Consider the following 26,032-nt stretch of genomic DNA (forward strand, 5'->3'; position numbering starts at 1 on the left):
AATAAATAAAATCTTATAAAAAAAAAAAAAAAAACCTCCCACATGATACTTCACTGAACTACACATACAATTCATGAATTTTTCAGTTTATATATTATAATTTAATAAAAGTTTATTTTTTAAAAGCCTGGTAAAAAAATAGCCCCTAAAGTCAAAGGACTTTTACATATTTCAAAAAAAAGAGTGCTCGCCTAAATTACTCCAAACATCCTTTTAACTCATGGCTTATATCACTTTGTAGTTTGGCGATATTGTAACAGATCCATGTATGAGGCAGGCAACAGGCACTGAGAAGTATAATAACTCAGACAGGATCATGTAATCAGACACCATGACTTCTTCTACAGAAAACTCTCAAGAATCTACAAAGAAGCTACTAGGGGCCACCTGGGTGGCTCAGTGGGGTAAGCCTCTGCCTTCGGTTCAGGTCATGATCCCAGGGTCCTGGGATTGAGCCCTGCATCGGGCTCTCTGCTCAGCAAGGAGCTTGCTTCCCCGCCTCTCTCTTTGCCTGCCTCTATGCCTACTTGTGATCTCTGTCTGTCAAATAAATAAATAAAATCTTAAAAAAAAAAAAGCTACTAGAATAAAATAAGTGGGTTAGGTAAATTCAAAGGTTAGAGTCAAAGTGCAGAAGTCAAGTGTCTTTGTACATACTAGCAATAACACTTGGAAAATAAAAACTTTTAAAAGCACACCATCAAAATAGCATCATTAGAAACAATGAAATTAATCAGGAATAAACCTGACAAAATAAATACAATAGTACAATATTTGTATGCTAAGAACTATAAAACACTGATGAAAAATATCAAAAATCTAAATGGAGAGATAGAATGTGTTCATGGATCTGAAGATGGCTATCTATTCTCAAAGTGATCTATAGATTTGAAGCAATTCCAGTGAAAATCCAGCAGGCAGTATTTTGGTAAAAATCAACAAGCTGATTTCATTTTTTTGAAACAACCCCAAGATCAACAGTCTCATGCTCTACTAACTGAGCCAGCCATGCACCTCTGATTTTAAACTTTATATGTAAAATTTTCAAAAACACAGACAAAACAATTTTGAGCAAGGAAAAGCAAACTTTGAAGTCTCACAGGACCTAATTCCAAGACTAACTATAAAGTTACAGTAATCCAGACAGTATGCGGTACTGGCAAAAGAATGGACATGAAATCAATGGAACAGACTACAGAGTTCAGAAAAAGACTCACACAAATATAGTCAACTAATTTTTTTTCTTTTCTTTTCTTTTCTTTTTTTTTTAGAAAGAAAGAGGAAGGGGAGAAGAGTAGAGGGAGAGAGAGTGAATCCCAGCTCCGCACTGGGCATAGAGCCCAACACAGGCCTCAATATCACAACCTGAGCCCAAATCAAGAGTTGGATGATTAACTGACTGAGCCATTCAGGCACCCTAGTCAACTAATTTTTGACACAAGTGTATGGACAACCTAATGTTCAAAGGATAATCTTTTCAATAAATAGCTCTGGAACAACTGGGTATCCATACAGAAAAAACAAACCTTTACCTAAATCTTTATCACATACAAAAATCATGCTGAAATGGATCATAGACCTTAATGTAAAATTTAAAACTATAAAACTTCTAGAAGAATACACAGGAGAAAATCCAAATGAACTTGTGTCAGGCAAAGATTTATTACAATGAACCCAAAAAAGATGAGCTATTCAAGAAAAATTGGTTAAGTTTTGGGATTCATAAATATTTATATATTTTTAAAATCTACTCTTCAAAAAGACACTGTTACAAAATGGAAAAAACCAGTATCAACTGAAAGAATACATTTGCAAAACACATACATGTTAAAGGACTGGTATTTAGAATATAAGTAAAACTCTTAACTCAGTAACGAGAAACTACTCCAATTTAAAAAGTTGGCAGAAGATCTGAACTGACATTTCATTAAATAAGAGATATGGATGTCCGATAAACACGTGAAAAAACAATCACTAATCATTTGGAAAATACAAATTAGGAGATGTCACTGTGTATCTAGTGAAATGGCTAAAATTAAAAAACAAAATGCTGACCAGGATTAACCTAATGCCTAATGCTACCAGGATTAACCTAAAGTTACCATTCACTCTTTTCCCCACCTCCCTCTCTTTTTTTTTTAAAGATTTTATTTATTTATTTGCTAGAGAAAGACCAAAAAAGGAGCCCAATGCAGGACTTGGTCCCAGCACCCTGGGATCAAGACCTGAGCCGAAGGCAGTGGCTTAACCGACTGAGCCACCCAGGTGTCCCCCTATTTTGTTTTCTTGATAGCACTTATCATGACCTGAAATTACCTGGTTCTTTTATGTCTCACTCCTCTAGAATGAAAGCATTATAATAGTAGAAATGTTTGGCTTGTTTATTGCTCCTGTCCTTTGGCCTGATTGAGAGCTGGGTACTGGAGTTGCCCTGGGGTAGAGAGGGGTGGCATAGCTGACTCAGGCTCCCCGGCTTCTGTGGGGGCCCAGCTCTGACCCTTCCATCTGCCTGGATGCTCTGTCCTACGGTCTCTTCTCAGTGTTTCTTCTTACCATCCTGATCTTAGTACAGAAAGAACATCTCTCCATACAGAGGCTTTACTGCACTGGCTAAGATCTCCAGAAACAGATGAAGAAAAGTAGTGAGAGCAGATATCAGAGAGGGAATGCTTTCAGCTTTTCACTACAGTGTCTGCATAAATCAGATGCAAATAGAAGGGAATCTTAATGAGATAAACTCTATGAATATAATCTAAGTGGAAAAGTCTTCAGAAGGAGCACTAATCTTATTTTGCAGGAGGAATCATTAAGAGAAACAAATCACAAATATAAGAATTCTAAGAAAGCCTTAAGTAACCATTATTTTCTTCAAAGAAATAGGAGAATTAAAATGAAGGGTTCTTCAAATAATTTCAGAGCAGACAAGCATCTGATCTATAGTCATCCCCAAAATACACACGAGATTTCACACTAGAGACAAACTTTATTAATGTCTGGTCTTGAGGAACACAAGAGAATACACACTGGGCAGAAACTATGAACAAAAAGACTAAAAGAAAGCCTTCAGCAGGATCACTCATTTTACTTCTTACCAGAGCATCCACAATGGAGAGAAAATTCTACAACCACAAATGACTGAGAAAAAGCCTTCAGCAGGAAAGTAAGCTCACAGGCCTATGTGAATACACACAGAGGAGAAACACCATGACTGTGATGAATTCAGAAAAGCCTTCTATGGAAACTTTAAACTTACCAAACATATGCAAGTACATCCTGGGAAGAAAAGACTATGAATGCAATGATTGTGAAAAAGTTTTTAGAAGTCACTCATCCCACGGGAAAAATGTGAGCACACAAACTGAAGAGAAGCTTTATACATATATATAGAATGTGGGAAAGGTTTCAAGGATCCCTCTTGCCTTTACATGAGAACTCACACTGGAAAGAAATCTATGAATATACACCATGTGGGAGAGCCTTCAACCCCAAATCTTCCTTTGTTCTATGTAAGAGAATTAATACAAAGAAACAAGTCATATGAGTGTTTTATAAGTATCAGTAAAGTTATATCTTTGAAAAAACATGATTAGGTTCCTGTTCTAGGAAAGATGGAATAAACATATTCCACGTTTACTCTCCCACTGAATGCAACTTAAACACTTGAAAGAATGCGGAGAGCTCACTTCCAGCTTCCTTATAGGACTACAGAGCACTTCCCCTGTCCCACACTTTACCATTACATTACTACTTAGCATAGCTCATTTTACCAAGAACGCCATGTCTACCTTTCAGCAGAAACTTACACGCCATACTAAAAGGCAAAAAATACAATTTGAAGAGAAAGAATATGTGTCAAACCAGAAACAGATATGGCAGGGATGTCAGAATTACCAAACTGTGAATTTTAAAAATGTAATACTTAGACATGATTCTAACAAAATATGTTTAAGAACTATATGAGGAAAACTACAAAACTCTGATAAAGGAATTTTAAAAGATCTAAATAGATGGAAAGGCATTTCATGACATGAAAGAATTAATATTGTCAAAATGTCAGTTTTCCCCAAATTGATCAGACAGATTCCAAGCAATCCCAATCAAATCCCAGGAAATTATTTTGTTAATATTGACAAACTGATCCTAAAGTTTATATGCAAAGGCGAAAGACCCCAAAAGTAAACTCAATATTTGAAGAAGGATAAAGTCAGGGAACAGACATTACTGAACTTCAAAACTTACTGCAAAGCCATAGTAACTAAGGCAGTGTCATAGTGGTGAAAGAACAGACAAATAGATCCATATAAGAAAATGGAGACTCCAGGGATGTCTGGGTGGCTCAGTTGGTTAAGTCGCTGCCTTCCGCTCAGGTCATGATCCCAGTGTCCTGGGATCTAGTCCCGCTTCGGCCTCCTTGCTTAGCAGGGAGCCTGCTTCTCTCTCTCTGCCTCTGCCTTCTTCCACTCTGCCTGCTTGTGTGGGTTCTCTCTCTCTCTCTCTATCTCTGACAAATAAATAAATAAATAAAATCTTAAAAAAAAAAAAAGAAAGAAAGAAAAGAAAAGAAAATGGAGAGCCCAGAAATAGACCCACAAAACTACGTCAACTGCTCTCTAACAAAAGAGCAAAGGCAATACATTGGAGAAAAGACAGTCTTTTCAACAAAGGGTGCTGGGAAAACTAGACCTCCACATTCAAAAAAAATGAATCTAGACACAGACGTTATACCCTTCACAAAAAATTAACTCAAAATGGATTATATACCTAAATGTAGCATGTAAAACTAAAAAACTCCTAGAAGGTAACACAGGAGAAAAACTAGATGACCTTGGGTATGGCAGTGACTTTTTTTCTTAAGATTTTATTTATTTATTTGACAGAGAAAGATCACAAGTAGGCAGAGGCAGGCAGAGAGAAAGGGGGAAGCAGGCTCTCTGCTTAGCAGGGAGCCCAATGCAGGGCTTAATCCCAGGGCCCTGAGATCACGACCTGAGCCAAAGGCAGAGGCTTAACCCACTGAGCCACCCAGGTGCCCCTACAGTGACTTTTTCACATACAACCTCAAAAGCATAATCCATGAAAGACATAATAAGTTAGACTTCATTAATTTAAATTTTAAACATTTAAAACTTCAACTCTGCAAAAGATATATAATAAAGGCCATTACCCAAAATATACAAACTCAGTAAGATGAAAAGCACAGGTAAAAAAAGGATAAAAGAGCTGAACAGACACCTCACTAAAGAAGACATTTAGATGGCAAATAAGCACATGAAAACATTATATGTTACCAGGGAATTACAAATTAAAACAACAATAAGATAACCACTACATACTTACTAAAACAGTCAAAATCCCAAACACTGACAACACCAAATGCTGACACGTATACAGAGCAATAGGAACTCTCATTCATTGCTGGTGGGAATGCAAAATGGTATAGCCACTTTGGAAGACAGTGTGGCAGTTTCTTACAAAACTAAACATGATCTTACAATTCAGCAATTGTGCTCCTTGGTATATACCCAAATGAGTTGAAAATATATTCACACTAAAACCTGCACATGCATGTTTATTGCAGCTTTATTCATAATTGTCAAAACTTGGAAACAACCAAGATGTCCTTCAGGAGATGAATGGTAAATAAACTATGGCAGATCCAGGAAACAGAGTATTATTCAGCAGTAAAAAGAAATGAGCTATCAAGCCATGAGAAGATTGCAGAACCTAACATGCACAACACTAAGTGAAAGCAGCTAACTGGGAAAGGGGACATACTACATGATTCCAATAGAATGACATTCTGGAAAAGGCAAAACTATGGAAACAGTAAAAAGATTAGTGGTTCCCAGGGATTGGGGGAGGGAGGGATGAATTGCCAGAGCATTTAGGGCAGTGAAACTATGATATTATAATGGTAGACACGTGTCAGTATACATTTGTCAAAACCCATAAAAAGTTCGACAAGAGTGAACTCTACTGTAAACTATGGACTTTGGGTGATGAAGATATGTTAAGGTAGGGTCATCTATTATAAACAAATGTAATAGTTTGGTGAGGGATACAGATAACGGGGGAGGCTCTACACATGTGCGTCCAAGAGTCATCGGGGAACTCTTTGTACCTTCCACTCAGTTTTGCTATAAACCTAAAACTACTCTAAAATATACAATTTATTTTTAGAAATTTTAAATGTACAAACAAAACAAAACAAAAAGAATGCACAGAGTAGCTATCTGAGGACTGAACAAGAAAATAGCAGTGGGAGGACTGGGAAAGGAGCACAGAGTATGTATGCAGTTCCACTGAAGTGGTGATGAATTTACCATGTTTGTTCCTCAGGTACTACCTGACCAGGACACTTAAAACTCAGAACTGTATACCAGGTAAGAAAGAGCTCTAATAAAATTCCTCCCTAGTGGGCCCAAACTGGTCTGAGAGACTAGGGAAAACCCTCTTTTCTTCCTTATCTTCTATATCAATGTCCAGACAAATCTTTGTCAGCAGCTACACAGAGATGGTACAGGTGACTGAGCAGGCACCTAACACTCTTCGAAAAGAAACCCCTTTCTCTAACTCCAAGAATTGTGAGTCCACTAGTTTGTGGTAAATCTCACTGCTTTCTTCCCTCTCTATGTCCTTTTATCTAGATCTAGATACAAACCATTACAGTCATTGAACACCAGAATGGGAAAACCAGAGTCTGTTTTTTTAGCAAGGGTGCTGGGAAAGGAGGGAGCTGGAAATTGTTCGTAAGATTGGAGTAAGAAGGGATATCAAGAAAACAATCCCATAAAGCTATATAAGAACTTCTGGGTTTATCTAAGAGCTCTCTCTGTGTGTATGGATCTGACCCTAAACAGCACACACGGGCTTTGAGAACAGAACAACAAGATGTACCACTACTCTGCTCCAAGAATGGACACTGGTCACACACATGGGACCCATCTCAGTAGTACTTCAAATGCTTAGAAAACAGAACTGACACTGGAAACACAGCCCCCACAGGAACTGTGTCCTGAACAAATTCTGCTTGACTGGCCACTAACTACACAAAAAACAACATTCTCCTTAGGATTTAAATAAAAACCACAGTCTCATAGATAACATTTAAAACGTTCAGAACATAATCCAAAATTATATGACATATGAAGGAATAAGAAAATCTCAACATGAGGGGGAAAAAATCCATAAACAGCATTCCTGAGATTACAAAGATGTTAGAATTAAAATCAAAGGCCTTAAAGCAACTATAAAAAAAAAATGCTTCAGTAAGTAAAGGCAAATATTCTTGAAATATTTGAAACAGAAAAATAGGAAGTCTCAAATCCAGTGTGTATTTTACATATACAACACATCTTCCTTCAGACCAGCCACATTTCAAGTGTTTAACAGCCACATGTGGCCAATGACTACTGTACTGCCCAGTGAAGTTCAAGACCTACATCCAGAACTAAGTTCAATTAGTCTCTAAGGTATAAGGTAAAAGTGGATCCAATCACTAAACGCTGGAAAGATCCTAGGGTGATGACTCTTACCATATCCCCATTCAACTCATCTATTTGCCCAGAGCAGAGGATAGACAAATCCTGAAGACAGTGTATTTCTGTAACTTATTCAGGTTGTGACTCCCACTGCTGCTACTATTTTAGATATGGGTTCTTGGTAAAACAAATCAGCATATCCCTAACACCTGGTTTGCAGTTATTGCCCTGAGAATGAGATAATCAGATGCAGTATGCATTCAGCTGTCAGGGTCAGCTATATATTTTCACTGTCCTACCTCCCATTAATTCTCCTGCTCTAGGTAATAATCTTAACTGTCCCTCAATTTCATAGGACACTATTGCTGTACTACTATACTGATAATTTCAAGATGATTAAACTTGGTGAATAAGAAGCAGCAACTACTAGATACTGTGGTAAAACATGCTTGCCAGAGAGTGGGAAATAAATCTTACCAAAAGTCAAGAGATCTTCCACACTGTGAAATTTCTGTGAGCCCTATGGTCTTAAGCAATTCAAAACACCCCTTCTAAGGTGAAGAAGCTGCTGCATCTACTCTCCCTTACTACTGAGAAAGAGGTACAATGCCTAGTAGACCACCTTGATTTTTTTTAAGCACCCTGTACCTCACTGGGTTATGCAACTGTGAACCATTAACCAACACTGCTGGATGTGAGAGAGGACCAGAACAATAGAAGGCAATAGAAGGCTTTGCAATAAATATGGGCTACTTTGTCCCTTGGGTTGTATAACCTACCAGTTCTGATGTCTGAAGTTTCTGTGATAGACAGAGCTCTTGCATTGTTATTGCAGAACTTTAGATCAATCTCAGGGAAGACCTCCAGTACTTTGTAAAAGAAAAAAAAAAAAAAAACCACAAAAAAAACCCTATGCCATCCTATCTGTGTCAACAATGACTATCCTTTCTTGAAAATTAGCTTTTACCTTACCATAGGACCTCAGAATGAATGCATGTGACCTCGGCAGCCCATCATGAACTAAGTATTGTTGAAACAAGAAATCAATATGCTTGGGTGTGTACTACAGCACTTCACCAGCAAAAGGAAGAAGTATACATGAGATTAGGCTTGAGCGGTCCTGAAGGCACAAATAATTTGCATAAGCAAGCGGCCCAGATGCCCAAGGTTCCTACTCCTGCTATAGCTTCTTTTCACTTAATCTGGTAAATTCTCTATAACCATCTCACTGAAGAAAAAAAAAAAAAAACAGGCCTGTTAACTGATAGTTCTGCAAGATAATAGCACACCAGAGATGACAACACTACAACCCCACTTTGTGGTAGTCTTAAAGGACATTAGTGAAGGGAAACCGTTTCCTTCCAGGGGCAGAAATTGGAACATGGTACCTAGTTGTTTACTTTGCCTTCGAGAAGAGATGACAGAGGAACTAACTCATGGAGAGTGTTTAATGGATATTCAGAGAAATCTGGAAAACTAGTGACAAGGAAATCTGGAGATGAGGTATATGAATAGACCCTTTAAAAGAGCACAGAATATGGAGCAATTTATGTCCCATGTGAACGCTTACCAAAAAGCAAATGGCAGAGAAGGTGCTTAACACAGCAGATTAGACAACCTATTTGGGGGAGACAGTCAGTCTTCCTACTCAGTCACACTAATCTTGAACAAAGGGCCCATTAACAAAGTGGCCATGGTAGCAGGGATGGAATTATACAGGGGCTCAGCAATATGGACTTCCACTCACCCAGGCTAACCTGACCATAGCCATAGCTGAGTATCCAACATGCCAACAGTCCATGCTTACACTGGGGATGAGGTAGGTGTATGCCCCCAATATATGGTACCATTCACGGGATGATCAGCCAGTTATCTTCCTACTCATTTCTAGCCCCAGGTAATTTCTTCTTTCTTAACAAATCAACTATGAATTTAAAATAAATATTCTTTAATAGTATGAAGGTTTTCAGGTAGTCTTAGTCTGCCCCCTTGTGGGAACCAGCTCTTTAAACTCTCACTAAGAATAAGACTTCCTAACAAATCCAAACTGCATCTCAAATAAAACAAAACAAAGAATATATTTGCTCAATAATAACTTTATCCCAGGCTTTACTAACAGGTCTCTTCTTCACCTTTTGTTACTCGACTTTGTATGGCCCTTAATTAATGATTATGAAGTTTTCCAAAGAGGTTTTATGATTTTTATCTCTTGCCAAAAAAGATGTTTGGAAAGATACCTTTTCCAACCTTTTTAGTTGTCATGCTTTTATTCCTTTTCTTTCATAAACATGGATAAGCAAGGGGAGGCTTCTACAATGTTTCTAGTGTTAACTAGGCCAAGGGAAAAAACATGAAAGGATACAGACTGAATGTAGTTAATATTAGTTACTTTAGGGTAGTAGAAGGAAAAGAAGCCTTAACATGTTCTTTTGAAATATCTAAATTGTTGGTAAAAAGTAATCTTTTAATTAGTAAAATTATTATAACTCATATTAAAAAAAGCATGACTAATATATGTAAATACATTCTGACACATCCCTAGAGGCCCAAGATAATAAGAAATTGTTACTAAAAGGCCAATTTCAAGTTTAAGTCTATGAAAAATGAATGTTATACAAAGAATAATCAACATGAAGTTAAATTTCAGAATTACAGGACTAGCAATAAAGGCACTTTAGAGGGATTTATCATTTAAGGTCAGATCTTTCATTCTAGGTCTTATCCAACCACCAACAAATTTAATTTTTAAATATCAGAACAGAAGGGTTCTAAGTACATGCTACCAACAAAGCTGATTTGAAACTTCTGGTGTAGATTAGTATAAAGCTTGAAATATTTTCCTACTGAAAATAATACCTACTTCACAGAATTATTCTGAGAATTAAATGAGGATTATGTAAAAGCACCTCACCCAGAGCCTGGCACATATGTATAATTAATTTTTTTTCAAAGCAACCTATGTTGAAAACTAAGTGATTTTTTTATCACAATGATAAACCACTAAAACAATAAAAAATTTTGTTCATTAGTGATCCACTATAGTGACACTTACAATGATATAAAAACGACACATTAAATGCTGAAATAATTTTCCTTATCGATTTATGTAATTAAACAGTTGGTTTCATAAAGAAATCTTTGTAACTTACCAGCCTGAAAAATAATCTGTGTATGTTTTAAGAGCATGAACATCTCATTTCTTCTATATATTTTACATATTAGCAAGGAAAGAAAAATAATCAGAACACATCAGATTTGACCATTTACTGTATTATTACTATAAATGCATCAACATGTACTAATCAAATAAAATTGGCTACAGATAATGAGAATCATGCAAAGTTAAACCCTGTACAGTTTCCCAGTCTTCCAGCATGAGCTGGTCGTGAGCGTTACTACATCAATACACATTTTGTGTATAGAGCCTAATATCAGCTTAATGCTATTCTTGTAAAAGTAAATAAAAACTGGGTTTCACTCACATCACATTGGTTCATGCATTTATTTAATATCCAGAACAAAGTAAGTTCTGTTTATATATGACCTCTAATGAAAAACTCATCTGCTGCAGAAAATGGAGCTAGTACACCAAAACCAATTCTGATAAGTAACACATGAAATACAGAACTAGAATTCCTAGAACTGATGGTCAAATTGATGACCTAACTGCAAGACAGTAGCACTGTGCTAGATGCAAAGATCCTACTGATAATGAACTCCTAAATTACATGGAAAAAAAAGAGATTCAACAGACAATAATATATATATTATACATATATAAAATAAATGATATAAATAAATAATATAATAATAAATAATAATTAAATAATAAATAATCTATCCCAATTACATACAATATGTTATACTGGAAAGCAGAAAATATCCACCCAACCTCAGAAGTTTAACAGGCACAATCATACTCCAAGAGCCTCATTTCACAAATTAATGTTAGCTGATAGTCTGATAAACCTCCTACACTCAACAACAACAATAAAAATTTTTTAAGATTTATTAATGTATTTATTTATTTGAGAGAGAGTGAGCAAGAGAGCACAGGAGCAGTGGCAGAGGGAAAAGCAGACTCCCCTGCTGAGCAGGGAGTCCAGCTCTGGGCTCAATCCCAGGACTGATCTGAGCCAAAGGCAGGCAATTAACTGAATGAGCCACCCATTCAGTTGTCCCTCAACACAATTTCTTCGCTACTTTACTTGTTTAGTTATGTTAAGTAACAGAAGTGAATACTGGATCCATTATGTAGCCTGGGAACATCCATATATCTTACCAAGCACCCTAAGTGCTACTTCTTCAATCTTTCATTCAACAAATACTGACAAATTCATATATGCAAGTGTTCTAGGGCAAGTGTAGTGAAGAAGATGAAGTCTGCTCAAATGAAACCTACTTTCTAGTAATTGAGACAACAACAAAACAAGTAAATAAATAAATAAATATTTTCAGGTAGTGATAAACACTATGAAGGTTAGGGTCTAGGGTATTTGGTATGATGGTCACAGAAGGCCTCTTTGACTTAAGCAGAAATCTACAGCCCTTTATTCAAGAAAGAACAAGTATAAAGGCCTTAAAAAGAAAACACTCTTAACATGTTTAAACAAAAAGGCCAGCAGAAAGGAAACAAAGTAGAAAATGGAGGGAGTGGGAGGGCACAGATTTAGAGTACTAGGAAAAGGGCAATTCGGATAGGGTTCTACAGGGAGTGATAAAGGCTGGAGTTTATTCTGAACGTGACAGAAGGCTACTGAGGAGTATTACTTCAAGTCTGGGGAAATATATGATTTGATCTGTATTAATAAGAACACTCTAGCTATCACAAGGACAACAAACTATAACAGACTTTTAGGAAAGAAATGAGGGTAGCTGAGACTAAAATGGCAACAGAGGTAGGGTGGAATGACAAAAGAGTATTTTAAAAAGAAAAATTCTTAAAGCGTAATAAAATAAAACAAAAAGCCAATAATAGAAGATAAATGTTAAGAAATCCATGGAAGACAGAAACTAGATGCATTTGGAGTGAGGAAATTATAGCCCAGAGCATGTGTAGGAGGGTAACTGTGAAAGATGAGTGTTTCCAGGTCTGTTTTAAGCACAGAAGCAGTAGATTCAAGGAGCAGAAGTGCCCACGGGCAGCAGTCTGAATGAGAGGAGCAGGACTGGACTCACTGCAAGGAGTCAGGCATCTCCCATCTCCTACATTTTATAAGCAGAAGACATCAGAGGTCTCTGCCCCAAGCTAGAGCAGGGAGTGTGGTCATGTCTGAGTCAGAATCCACTATACCTGAGAAACAGATCAGAGGCCAAGCTAGTCAGTCAACACATGAGAAAGAGCTATCATGCCCCTAGCTAAGACATCTCACCGGACCCTTTACCTTACCTTCTGCTGTTATCATGGGAGAAGAGACACTAAAAGGAAACTGAATTCACAATCAGGCAGGGCAGGTCACCAAGCATTATGCACCTACAGATGCCTATCAGCTGTTTAAAACTAGTATTTGTAGGGGACGCCTGGGTGGCTCAGTTGGTTAAGCAGCTGCCCTCGGCTCAGGTCATGAACCCAGCGTCCTGGGATCGAGTCCCACATCGGGCTCCTTGCTCAGCAGGGAGCCTGCTTCTCCCTCTGCCTCTGCCTGCCATTCTGTCTGCCTGTGCTCGCTCTCTCCCCTCCTCTCTCTCTGATAAATAAATTTAAAAATCTTAAAAAAAAAAAAAACCAAAACTAGTATTTGTTCCCAAAAAACTGCCATCTGTTTTGGTAAGTTGATGTTTATGGCATATTAACTTGTAAGTAATTTGAACATCACCCCTTCAGAGAGGCAAACACAAAATAAAATAAAACCGAAGAGCTCTAGTCCTGGGTTAAGATGGAATAAGCACACTCCACCTTAACTGAATGTAACTAAAACTGGTGAATGTAAATGAAAACCCTGGAAAGTAGAACAGCAATCTGAAGACTCTGAAAAATAAACAGTAGCAGGCAAACTGTGGAAGGAAAGGAGAAACTGAAGGACAACCAATTCAATTGCACATTTTCTACTGTTTTTAATGCCCCCAAACTCTGAACTCAAAGGAAATCCAAATCCTGGAATAGCAGAGCATGGATGAAAAGAAAGATGCAAGAACAAGTCTTCTCTACCTGATTAAGCAGTATCAATGAAGGGGGTGAGGGCAGCAACTTAGGGAACTGAGGGAAAATCCCCCGGCTTTTTTTTTCTTTTTACCTTTTTCTCCCAGCTCCGCCCCCCAGACAAACTTATTTCACTATTGGCAGCTTTCACTGAGGAGAGACTTAAGTCTCTGAGGGAGTGGAATCCTTTTGACCAGAAGAACACAAGCCTAAGGAGTATGATATAACTGAAAGGAGAAATAAATCAATCCATACTTAAAATTCGAGATTTCAATATTCCTCTCCTACTACCTGAAAGGATGAGCAGACAGAAAATCATCAAAGGTAGAGAAGACATGAACAACACTATCAATCAACTTGACCAGATTGATATTTATGGGACCTTCCATCGCAGAAGAGTAAAATACACATTCTTTTTAAGTGCATACTGAACATAAGATCATTTCCTGGAGCATAAAACAAGTTTCAGTGAAAAGTGATTCAGCTCAAAGAAAGTGTTCTTTGATGATAATGAAATTAAATTGGAAATCAATATAAGAAAGATATGGAAAATCCACAAATATTTGGAAACTACATCAACACACTTCTAAAGTGTGTTTCTCCAAATTAAAGAAGAAATCACAAGGAAAATCAGACAGTATTTCAAACTAAATGAAATCATAATCATCAAATTCTGTGAAATGCAGCAAAGGCAGTACATAAAGCAGTATTTTAAAGATTTTATTTATTTATTTGTCAAAGAGAGAGGGAGAGAGAGCACAAGCAGGCAGAATGGCAGGCAGAGGCAGAGAGAGAAGCAGGCTCCCAGCTGAGCAAGGAGGCTGATGCGGGACTTGATCCCAGATCAGGACCTGAGCCGAAGGCAGCAGCTTTACTGACTTGAGCCACCCAGACATACCCATTGTGGGAAATTTTATAGCCCTAAATTCCTATACTAAAGAGAAAGTTCCAAACAATCACCTTAGCTTCCACTCTAAAAAACTAGAGAAGGAAAAAAAAAAAATTAAACCCAAAGCAGCAAGAAAAAAGGAATAAAGAGTAAAGCAGAAATCAATGAAATACAGAAGAGGAAAGCAGCAGAGAAAATAAATGAAAACTGAAACTGATTCTCTGAGATCAATAAAACTGATAAATCTCTTCCCAGAATGATCAGTTCAAAGAGAAAGAATACCCAAATTACCAATATCAGGAATGAAAGAGGTGACATCACTGAAGATCCACAGATTTTAAAAGGTTACTCAAGAAAAGATAATTCAAATAGTCATACTTTATTCAAGAAATTTAATTTGTATCTTAAAACTTTCCATAAAGAAAATTCCAGGCCCAGATGGTTTCTCTGAAAAAGTCTGTCAAACATTTAAGGATGAAATAATACTAGTTCTATACAAAATATTCTAGGAAAATTGAAGTGGAGGAAATACTTCTCAACTTTCTACTTATTCTAGGAGGCCAGCATTACTTGGTTACCAAAATCAGACAAAGGCATCGTAAGGAAAGAAAACTAAAGGTCAATATCCCACTTGAACATAGAGGCAAAAATAATAAAAATTGTTTTAGCAAATCAAATCAACTGTACAAATAAAAGCCACATACACCAGATTTGCTCACTGCTCCAAATCAAATAATGGAAATATTTGTACCACACTGGAGTAAAGTGATTAGACGGGCATAGACATCAGCTACCCCAGACCTTGCCCCAAAGACTGAGGACTTACTCTGAAGAATATCTTCTTTCCCACACATTATTTGTTTTCCCTTCAATTTAGGACTTCTTTTTTTAACTTACTATTTTATGTATTTATCACCAATCAACCCTAAACCTTTTGCCAATTGTTTAAAAATTTTCTGAAGATAATTAATGCAGCAGGTTTCTACCAATCTCATTTTCGCGAGATAACTCTTCTGAAGACTTCTAACATACTCCAATTTGGTTTGGTTGTCCTCTCTCCCTGTTTTCTCACTGTCATTCTAAAGACTTCTCTACCTTTTTCCTTTGTTGAATTTCCTATTTCCTATAACCCATCTCTTTCGTTTATTTGTCCAACTTTCTCATTTTGATGCATCATATCCTAAAGAGTCCTAAGAAAGGGTATAAGGCAGGCAAAACAACAAACCAAAAAACCTACATGTCTTAAAAGACTATTAGTTTATTTCTGTAAGAATATTAATAATGGTTCTATTCTCTCTGCAAAATTTCTCTAAGTTGCTTTATTCTATTTATTTTAATCTCTATCTTTCATACATTAGAAGGTTTCCTCAAATATCTAAAGTAACCCTTGGTTAGTTGCTAATATTTAAGATAACAGGACTAAAAGGCTGATTGAGAGCTTTGATACATAGAGTGAACTGGCTGGGCTGTTTTTTTTGGGGTTTTTGTTTTTTTGTTTTTTTTTTTTAAGTAATCTCTGATGGCTACATTTTATGGCTTTCTCTTTAGTCAGAGTCTTCAGAAAAGACTATGCCAACCTCCTGCCTGAAATACGAAAGCCCAACTGCCAGTATCCTAGTGCCAGTAGAATAAAGACAGCTGGAAAGCAATTGTCCTATTTTCAGTAGAGAACTGTCCTCAACTGTGCCTGGTAGATGTCTCCCAGAGATCTCTATTTTGTTCCAAAGAATATATTTCTGAGTTTTGCCAAGGTTAAGAGTAGGCACTTGGGCACCTGCCCAGCTAACTGGTTAGCTAATTTTGAGGAAGAGATCTCAGGAATCAAATGCTTCTTCAACTGACTTTCAGCTAATCTTCCTTTCACCTCCATCTCTACATGCTACCATTCTCGAGTGTTTTGAGGCTTCTGGAGGTGGTTTTCCTGATTTTCTCCGCTATTGAGCTTAGGGTTCAGTTTTTAATTATTCATATACTCTCCAGTTTCTAAAATTGTGTTGATGTTGGCTTTTCTCCAGTCCCCCTTTACTGATTGTTTAGCAGGTTTCTGCAAGGAGCAAATGTAGAAATGTGTGTTTATTCCATCTCTTTAATGCTGAAACACTGCTGAAATACACTCAGCTCGTTATACATGTATTTTTATGTCTGCTGTCTAAATAGATACTACAAACAAAATTTCCAAGAAGGTAAGAAACATTTAACTATTTAACATTTAACTGTTAACTCTGATGATGTAACTCTGTAACTTGAAAACAGTAACTCTGAAACATTTAACTATTAGTTAACTCTGATGATGACACAATTCCTGGTAATTTCTGATCGAGATCAGGTAGTGTGCTCAAGGTCACAGAGATCACGGATTTTGCTGTTATTAGGTTCAGCTTTTGTTTCTGCTGTTTTCTTGAAGATTTTATTTGAGAGAGAGAGAGAGAGAGAGAGCGCGCGCGCGCGCGCGCGCGCGCGCACAAATGGGGGAAGGGCAGCGAGAGGGGGAGACTGCCCCCCCCTCCAACGCTGAGCAGGAAGCAGGATGCAGTGCTCAATCCCAAGACCTCAGGTTTATGACCTGAGCCAAAGGCAGGCAGTTAACTGACTGAGTCACTCAGGTGCCCCTCTGCTTTTGTTATTAAAACTCAACTACACTCATTGATTTGAAAATATTTTAACTGACACAGCCTAAGGGTCTAAGATAAATGAATAATTCCCATATCCGCATCTGTGACATTTAATACAAATTATGATATTTAATAAAATTAGTATAATTTTTTTCTATTAATTTCTACTAATCTTATTTTCAGGGTCTTTCATACATGTACTCATTAGCTTTCTTTCCCCCCAACCCAGGTTTATTGAGATATCACTGACATATATAACATTATGAAAATTTAAGGTGTACAATGTGTTGATTTGATATGCTTATATACTATAATTCATTTCAACTTCTTCTTTCATATAAAAATATGTTTAAGGGGAAAAAAGGAGACAAATTCCTGATAAAATACCATGCATATTATTTAAAAATGAGTAAGTACTAGTACAAGTTAAAATTTCCAAATCAACCTGCGTATATTATTCCTCTTTTTATTCTGCAACAAAGAATTTTTTAAAAACAGCACAACTTGGGGAACCTGGGTGCCTCAGTTAGCTAAGTGCCTGCCTTTGTTTGGCTCAGGTGGTGATCTCAGGGTCCTGGGATAGAGCCCCATGTTGGGCCCCTTGCTCAGCAGGGAGCCTGCTTCTCCCTCTCCCTCTAACCCTTCCCCCACCGCTTGTGCTTTCTGTCTCTCTCTCATATAAATAAATAAAATCTTTAAAAAATAAAAATAAAGTAAATAAAAACACAACTTTAAAACTTGGGTAGAGCAAACTTGGAGAAAAAAGGTAAGAAGATTATGGAACAAAAGAACCAGGAACTTTTACAGGATAAAAACATCATACATTTGTAAATCAAAGCTTTATTTTATTTGTAAGTAAAGATTCTCTAAGAATCATACATCAGTCAAAATGACTGCCTTAAGTTTTATAATATATTCATCAATTTGGGTTCTCAACTCCATTCTCTTAGTGGTCATTTCATTCATTCAGCAACATTTATTTAGTAACTACTACATGCCTGGTACTTATTCCTGGCACTGGAAATACAGTAATGAACAAAAAAGACAAAAATCTCTACAATCATGAAACATTCATTCTAGTTTTGGACAGAGAAAATAAAATAAATACAGAGGTGATAAATACTATGAAGAAAAAGAATGTGGGGGCACTAGTCATACAATTTTAAACAAGTTAATTAGGGAAGGCCTATATGAAGATTTCACTGATACAGGATGTTTTTACCTAGTTTGGAAGTTGTCACTTCAAAAAACCAGTCTACGGCATATAATAAATTTTAAACAGAAAAGGAAAATAATTAGTAAGGTCCTAATTTAAAATAGCAATCATAAACAAAAACCATTTCTTCTGAGAGAGCTAAAACAACAAATATTGTGCTGATGAAACCTTAAAAAGCCAGCGTACTGATACAAATGCTACTGTTAAAATTTACTTTTGGTTATATTCCAAAAGTGATATCCAGATATATATCACAATGTTCCTAAACTACTTAAAATCTTATTATGGTTTTACCATTTAAAAAATTATATGAGGGGCGCCTGGGTGGCTCAGTGGGTTAAGCCACTGCCTTCGGCTCAGGTCATGATCTCAGGGTCCTGGGATCGAGTCCCGCATCGGGCTCTCTGCTCAGCAGGGAGCCTGCTTTCCTCTCTCTGTCTCTGCCTGCCTCTCCATCTACTTGTGATTTCTCTCTGTCAAATAAATAAATAAAATCTTTTTTAAAAAAAATAAATAAAATAAAAATAAAATAAAAAATTATATGAGAACATGTTTCATTTTACCTTGAATAAATGATAACACAGAACTTTTAGACTGCAACATTTAAAGCCCTAAAGGAGAAACTAGAATACCTAAACTAGACCAAGGGAAAACCCCAAACCTCAGATAAAGTACTAGAAAGGAACAGCTGACATCTTTTCTTTTTAATTTAATAATAAATTTAATGAAAGCTTACCTTGGCCAGAGCGGCTTTGTCGAGAGTCTACACTTGACTGTCTTCGATCCGGTGGTTCTTCGCTCCCTCCATCTATATACAAGTAGAAAGGGCATAAGCAAATAGATAATGGAAATGATGTAGTATCTTCTACGGTACCATTTGTATCTTAAAACTACAACATCCGGGGGCACTTGGGTGGCTCAGTTGGTTTTGTGTCCAACTCCTGATTTCAGGTCAGGTCATGATCTCAGGGTTGCAGAGTTGTGAGATCAAATTCAGCACTGGGTTCTGCACTCAGCAGGGAGTCTGCCTAGATCCTCTCTCTCCCTCTCCCTCCAACCCTCCAACCCTGCACACGCTCTCTCTCCCTCTCTCTCTCTCTCTCTCTCTCTAAAATAAATAAATAAATCTTTTAAAAAAAAAACCAAACCTATAATATCTAGCATTTGTTCTCATTTCTTACAATCTCAATCATTAAAATATTTGAGAAGACTTTTTCCTATATAAACCAAATGTTCTTACCCATATTTTTGTGAGGACAGTTTACACTCCTCTCTAGAAATGTAAAGAAAGTCAAGGTGTTCTTTCCCTATTCCCATACACATACACTCTACTTTGCATGAAATGAATAATGTTATCAACCCTGAAATTCACTCACAGATTCCAGTATTGAAACCTTGGTTTAAAGATTTAAAGCAACGTCTAAATTAATTACAGCTGCCTGTTTGAAGTATGTCAAACAATTCCTTGGGCTCTATGTTTTACTAATAAAAATTACATTTATATGTCTCATAAGTTATAATAAGAAAATTATATAATACATGAAAGAACAATGTAAATCAGTAACAGAAAAACTCAGAAATGAAGAGACAGAAACCAAAAAAGAACTAGAAATAAAACAAAAATCATTCCAGTACTAAAGACTGAACTATAAGAAAATAAACAAATAAACATAACAAAAGAACTTAAAAGAAAAAGAAAGTTGGGGCCCCTAGGTGGCTCAGTTGGCTGAGCCCAGCTGATGACTCTTGATTTCAGCTCAGGTCATGATCTCAGGGTCCTGGGATCAAGCACAGTGGGGAGTCTGCTCTCTCTGGTCTTGAGACCACAATGATGTTTAAAAAGCAAACACTAAACTAACTGGTCACCTTCTGAGGAAGACAGGAATCCAGTTCATTATCTTGAAATCTGGGAAAAAGGAAAGAACCAAGCAATTTATTCTGTATTTCCTATATAAATTGTACTAGTACCCAAAGAGTACATAAGTGAGATCTTCTATAAAATCATTCCAGATAATAAATGGGAACCAAAAGAAAAAATCATAATATCACCATTTCAAAATGAACTAAAAGCTCCAGAGGCACTGAGCATCAGTGATTAATAACATTAAAAAGGAGTAAAAACCAGATATTATATGCCCCTTGATGATAGGAGCACAACAGCTACAGTCTTCGGTCAAACCCCTGAATCTAGCTGTCAGTTTTCAGGAAAAGCAAAAGACAGAAGAAAATGTTGAATTGTTCCTGAGCACACAACAAATTCAGATTGTGGGAAATTTTACAGGACAAATAATTAAACAAAAGAAAAAGATGAAGTACTATGCAGTCCTAAATTATTGTGGAATAAACATTCTTTTTTTTTTTCTTTAAATATTTTATTTATTTATTTATTTTATTATTGACAGGGAGAGAAAGCACAAGCAGGGGGAGTGGGAGGCAGAGGGAGAGGGAGAAGCAGGCTTCCCGCTGAGCAAGGAGCCTGATTTGGGATACATTCCAGAACCCTGGGATCATGACCCGAGCTTAAGGCAGATGCTTAACTGACTGAACCACAAAGGAGACCCAACATTCATTTTATCAAAATACAAAACTATATCAGAAATCTATGGCACCTTAAATTAGGATGTGTAAATATAGTATTAGTCAATTTTTCTTCCTAGTAATTAGTTTTTTATGCAAGTATCTTCCTTGGAAATCAATTACAATGAGCAACATTAATATCCAGGCAGGTCTTAAATTTTCATTTTTCTAATTTTTTTATGAGGATAAAATTACATATATAATCTGTTTTAACATCAAAACATGCTCTTAAAGTATGTGAGAAGTAATATGAATAAAACATTGATATGTCCCCTTATCAGGACTGTCTTCCTAAACAGTAAGAGGCAAAACAAAACGAAACAAACAAAACAAAACCTAGGCTTCAAACAGTATTTTTGCATGATTTGTGGAATGTCAGGGTATCAATAAAACAATCCACAGGAAAAATACAGGCAAGAAATGGCTTAAGACAGTTTTGAGTTAGCCAGGCAGTGAATTCCAAGACAAAAAACAAATCACAATTTTGATACCATCATAATCTAAAATGTTTTAACTGCCTAAATTTTCAAAATTAAATCAGAAATACACTGCAGTCAATTTGAGCAATTCACTCCTCTAAGACTGAAACCCTATAACCATCCATGTCTTACTCCAATGAAGACTGAGCCTAAGAGTTGAGATTAACTCTCAGGTAAAAGTAAACAGTTAAAGATTTTTTAAGAAGAATAAACTCACCACTTTCCCAAGATGATGTAGGAAAAAAAATTTCAACCTCTTTAAAAGTGTTTGTGGTATGCTTACGGAACCAATGAATCCATTATCCAAAATAGCAAGACTACAAGGACATACAGTACTTCAAATGTTTTTGCTTTGCTTAACACACAATTCCTTCAGTACAGATAAGACCTCCCACGCAGGACAATTAGATCTACATTTATGGACAAAACAGAAGACCTTCAGTCATCCAGCAAGTCAAGTTATTTGCATAAGACTGATTACCTCACCCCAGGGTGTAGAAGGTAGGACTGGGCTGTGTCTATGAAGTAAGAATTTACTCATCACACTTGAGTTAAAGACTTACTTCAGATATGCTGTGAACTTCCCAGAGGAAAACCCTCTGTTGTAACAGATACAGATAAAAAAAGAGAAGACCTGACTGTCCAACTAAAGTGCTAGCTTCCAAAACCAGACCTTAAGTTTCCAGGATTTAAGATAATCAGCAGAGAACATTTATTTTTTTTTAACTGCATACTGAGTTAAATCCAGCAAGTAATATAAAACAATATAATTTTAATACTGAGAAACATGAATAGATTTCCTATTCCCCATTATTTCAAAGGGGAAAACGTCCTGGAGAATTTACCTCACAGGGTAGACAGCTTTCAGTTGAAGTGTATTAAAGCACTGAAATACACCTGGTAAAGAAATACCAACCATATCGGGATATTTAGTATGTACTGATCTCTATGAAGGTACTTAAGTTAGAGAAAGTCTAATAAGAAAGTGCCTGAACAATTCCAAGAAAAATACTTTCTTTCCTGTAAGAAGGGGATACTTTAAATGATTCTTCTTTTCAGCCCAGGATCAAAATATTAGAGTTGAAAAATTAGCAATTTAAGTAACCTTGAATTGGTAAGCCAAGCTCATCTTTAGTGTTTTCAGCTAAATACTGTGCTAGAATAACAGAGTAGTTTTTATGAATAAAAATTTAGAGTTGGTAGCTTTCAACCTTTCTTTGGTAACTTAAATATACAACCCTAATAGAAGGCATGGGAGGGGTATTAAAACTGAATAGAATACAATACAAAGAGATTAAAGTTTTACTATTCAAGTATAAACTCTGGTGCTTTTTACTAATCAAGCATGACTTTGTAAGAACTATATACACTTGTCTACGGCCATACCACTCTGAACGCGCCGGATCTCGTCTGATCTCGGAAGCTAAGCAAGGTCAGGCCTGGTTAGTACTTGGATGGGAGAACTATATACACTTAAGGCCAACAAGGCAGACATGAATTGGAAGATATGAATGGAATTTTTTTTAAGTGCAAAAGAAAGGACTAGGAACATAAGCTAGACTTATTTATTAGCCAAAGGTCATTTATGAATAGGTACACAGATAAGATGCTCCCTGGCTACATAAGTAGGCACTTTAATAACCAAAAAAAAAAAAAAAAAAAAAAGGAAGAAGGGGCGCTTGGGTGGCTCAGTGGGTTAAAGCCTCTGCCTTCGGCTCAGGTCATGATCCCAGGGTTCTGGGATCGAGCCCCGCGTCGGGCTCTCTGCTCCGCAGGGAACCTGCTTTCTCCCCTCTCTCTCTGCCTGCCTCTCTTCCTACTTGTGATTTCTCTCTGTCAAATAAATTTAAAAAAAAAAAAAAAAGGAAGAAAAGCGGTTCATTTGTTTGGGGTAGAAAAGAGAAAAGAAATTTATTTGTCCATTATCTATTCTCTACTGGGTGTAATGCCAGAAAGATCTTTACAACATTATCTCATTCATTACTAATAACAATTCTATGAAACAAATATTATGCCCATTTAAAAGGTAAGACTGTGGGGCGCCTGGATGGCTCAGTGGGTTAAAGACTCTGCTTTCAGCTCAGGTCATGATCTCAGGATTGAGCCCCACATCGGGGTCTCTGCTCAGCGGTGAGCCTGCTTCCTCCTCTCTCCCTTTCTGCCTGCCTCTCTGCCTGCTTGTGATCTCTGTCTGTCAAGTAAATACATAAAATCTTAAATAAATTAAAATTTAAAAAAATACAAATTTAAAAAATTTTTTAAAAAATAAATGTAAGACTGAGATTCAGGGAAGTAAAGTGACTTTCCCCAAATCACACTATAATCCTAAAATTCAAATTGTCTAGTTTCAAAACTCTCCGCTGCTCTCTTCTATAACAAAGAAGTCATATAACAAAGAAGTCACCCCAAAGAAGGGGATGGTACAGGGTCAGGAAGGGGAAAGAGAGCAAAAGTGGACAGAAATCAAATCAGAGGCTACTGCAAAAATTCAGAAGAAAATAAACATTTGGACTAAGGGAGCAGTGGAGGTGGTGAGAAGAGGTCAGATTCAGGATATATATATATATATATATATATTTTTTTTTTTTTTAAAGATTTTATTTATTTATTTGACAGACAGAAATCACAAGTAGATGGAGAGGCAGGCAGAGAGAGAGAGAGGGAAGCAGGCTCCCCGCGCCTGGATATATTTTGTAGGTAGAGCAGAAAGAATAATCACCTGTCAGAAGAGAAAAACAAAGAAATAATCAAGGGTAATACCAGTATTTTGGGCCCAAACAATGGATCTGCAATTTACTGAGATAGAAAAAACTGGTAAAGAATAAATAGGCTGAGGATCAGGAGAGTATTTGGAGCTCAGTTCTGGACACACAAAGCTTGAGGTACCCGTCACACAAAGAAGCAGACATGAACATAAATATGCCATCAGTACAGAAACCACTTTTTTTTTTAAAGATTTTATTTATTTATTTGACACAGAGAGAGAGATCACAAGCAGGCAGAGCAGCAGGCAGAGAGAGGGGAGGAAGCAGGCTCCCCACTGAGCAGAGAACCTGATGCGGGGCTCTATCCCAGGACCCTGGGATCATGACCTGAGCCAAAGGCAGAGGTTTTAACCCATTAAGCCACCCAGGCACCCCCAGAAACCACTTTTAATAAACTGTATGACATCCCCTTGGAAGGACTATAATTGAGGGGTTAGGGGGAGACAGAAAGAGTGAAGTCAAAAGACTAAATCTTGGGGCTGAATTCAAAATGCAGAAGCCAGAGATAGGAGAAATAATGGCAAACAGTAAGAAGTAGCAGTTAAGACTCTTGATCGCAGGTCATGAGTTCAAGCCCTGTTATTGGGCTCCAGGCTAGGTATGGAGTCTACTTTAAAAAAAGAAGAAGAAGAAGGAAGAGACAAAGAGGAGGAGGATGAGAAGCAGAAGCAGCAGCAGCAGCCTTTCATGAAAGGGGAAAGGTTAAATGTTGATAGTAACATGAAGACTGAGAACTGACCATTAAATTTAGTCGATGTAGATAAACTTTAACTTGATTCCTGTGGAGTGGTATGGAAGAAACCTGATGGGATTAAGTTCAAGACTGATTAGAAAGAGTTTCTGGAAAAGGTCTTATCTCTCCCTAGACCTGTTAGACAACCCATGGAGACCTTGGATGCAAGACACCAAGATCCTTATTAACACTGATTACTGAAGAAAACTACCCCTATTTCTGGTCTACAGTTATATAAACCAACAAATCCCTCTCATCATATAAACCAGAGGTGAGTAAACGAGCCCATAAGCCAAATCTGGCCTGCCACCTATTTTTGGACAACCAGTGAGCTAAGTAAGAATAGTTTTTAAATTTTTAAACAATTGAAAATTAAAAGAGTAATATTTTATGACATAAAAAGTATATGAAATTCAAACCTGAGTATCCATAAAGTTTTATTAGCACACAGTCATGATCACTCATTTATAAACAGTGGATGGCTGCTTTTCCACTACAGTGACAGAGTTCAGTAGTTGCAAACTGTATAGCCTACAACACCTAACATATTTACTATGTTGCCCTTTACAGAAAAAGATTGCTAAACCCTAGTGTAAGCAATTCTGAGGCAAATATTCTATTCCCTGCAACCCCATTCTGCTTGACTCTGGCAGCACAAAACTACTTGATGATATTCAAAGAGGAAATGCATTATAAGGCCTCCATCAACTTATTCACACTTTTTCCTCTACCTAAAATGCAGCTGCTTCTACTTAACAATGTAAGGAAATTGTATCTAACACATATTAACAGGGCTTAGTGTCTAGCACAACTAAGCTAGTAGTTCTCATCTTTGAACTACTATTATTTACATTGCCTTAGGAAATTTAATGAAATCCTCTGAACCTCAATTTATCTGTGAAGCTGATATTAGTAAGATCTGTGAAGTTGTGGTGAAAAACAAATGCAGTAATGTATATAAAACATAGCATGCCATCTGGCCCTAAGTAAACACTTCTTAAATAACTGGAATCTTAAGCGATCATCATTATGATCAATAACAATATTGTTTCACCAAAAGATGGTTTAAATATCATTTCTTATCTTCTCTGTAAGATTTTCGGGAGAATCCCAGTAAAAATTGTTTTCTCTTCTGTTCTTC

At 36.8% G+C, this 26,032-nt stretch overlaps 1 protein-coding gene across 4 annotated transcripts in view; it reads right to left on the minus strand.

The window, feature by feature from the left end:
* TANC2 (tetratricopeptide repeat, ankyrin repeat and coiled-coil containing 2) overlaps positions 1 to 26,032 on the minus strand; it is a 369,572-nt gene that overhangs the window by 249,022 nt on the left and 94,518 nt on the right. For all 4 annotated transcript variants that reach the window (XM_044247669.1, XM_044247668.1, XM_044247667.1 and 1 more), the window contains exon 3: positions 19,074 to 19,145. In XM_044247669.1, coding sequence (XP_044103604.1) covers positions 19,074 to 19,145 — 72 coding nt within the window. The remainder of the gene's footprint in view (positions 1 to 19,073; positions 19,146 to 26,032) is intronic.

The sequence above is a fragment of the Neovison vison genome, chromosome 5 (assembly GCF_020171115.1).
Source record: "Neovison vison isolate M4711 chromosome 5, ASM_NN_V1, whole genome shotgun sequence".
Classification (NCBI taxonomy): Eukaryota; Metazoa; Chordata; class Mammalia; order Carnivora; family Mustelidae; genus Neogale; species Neogale vison.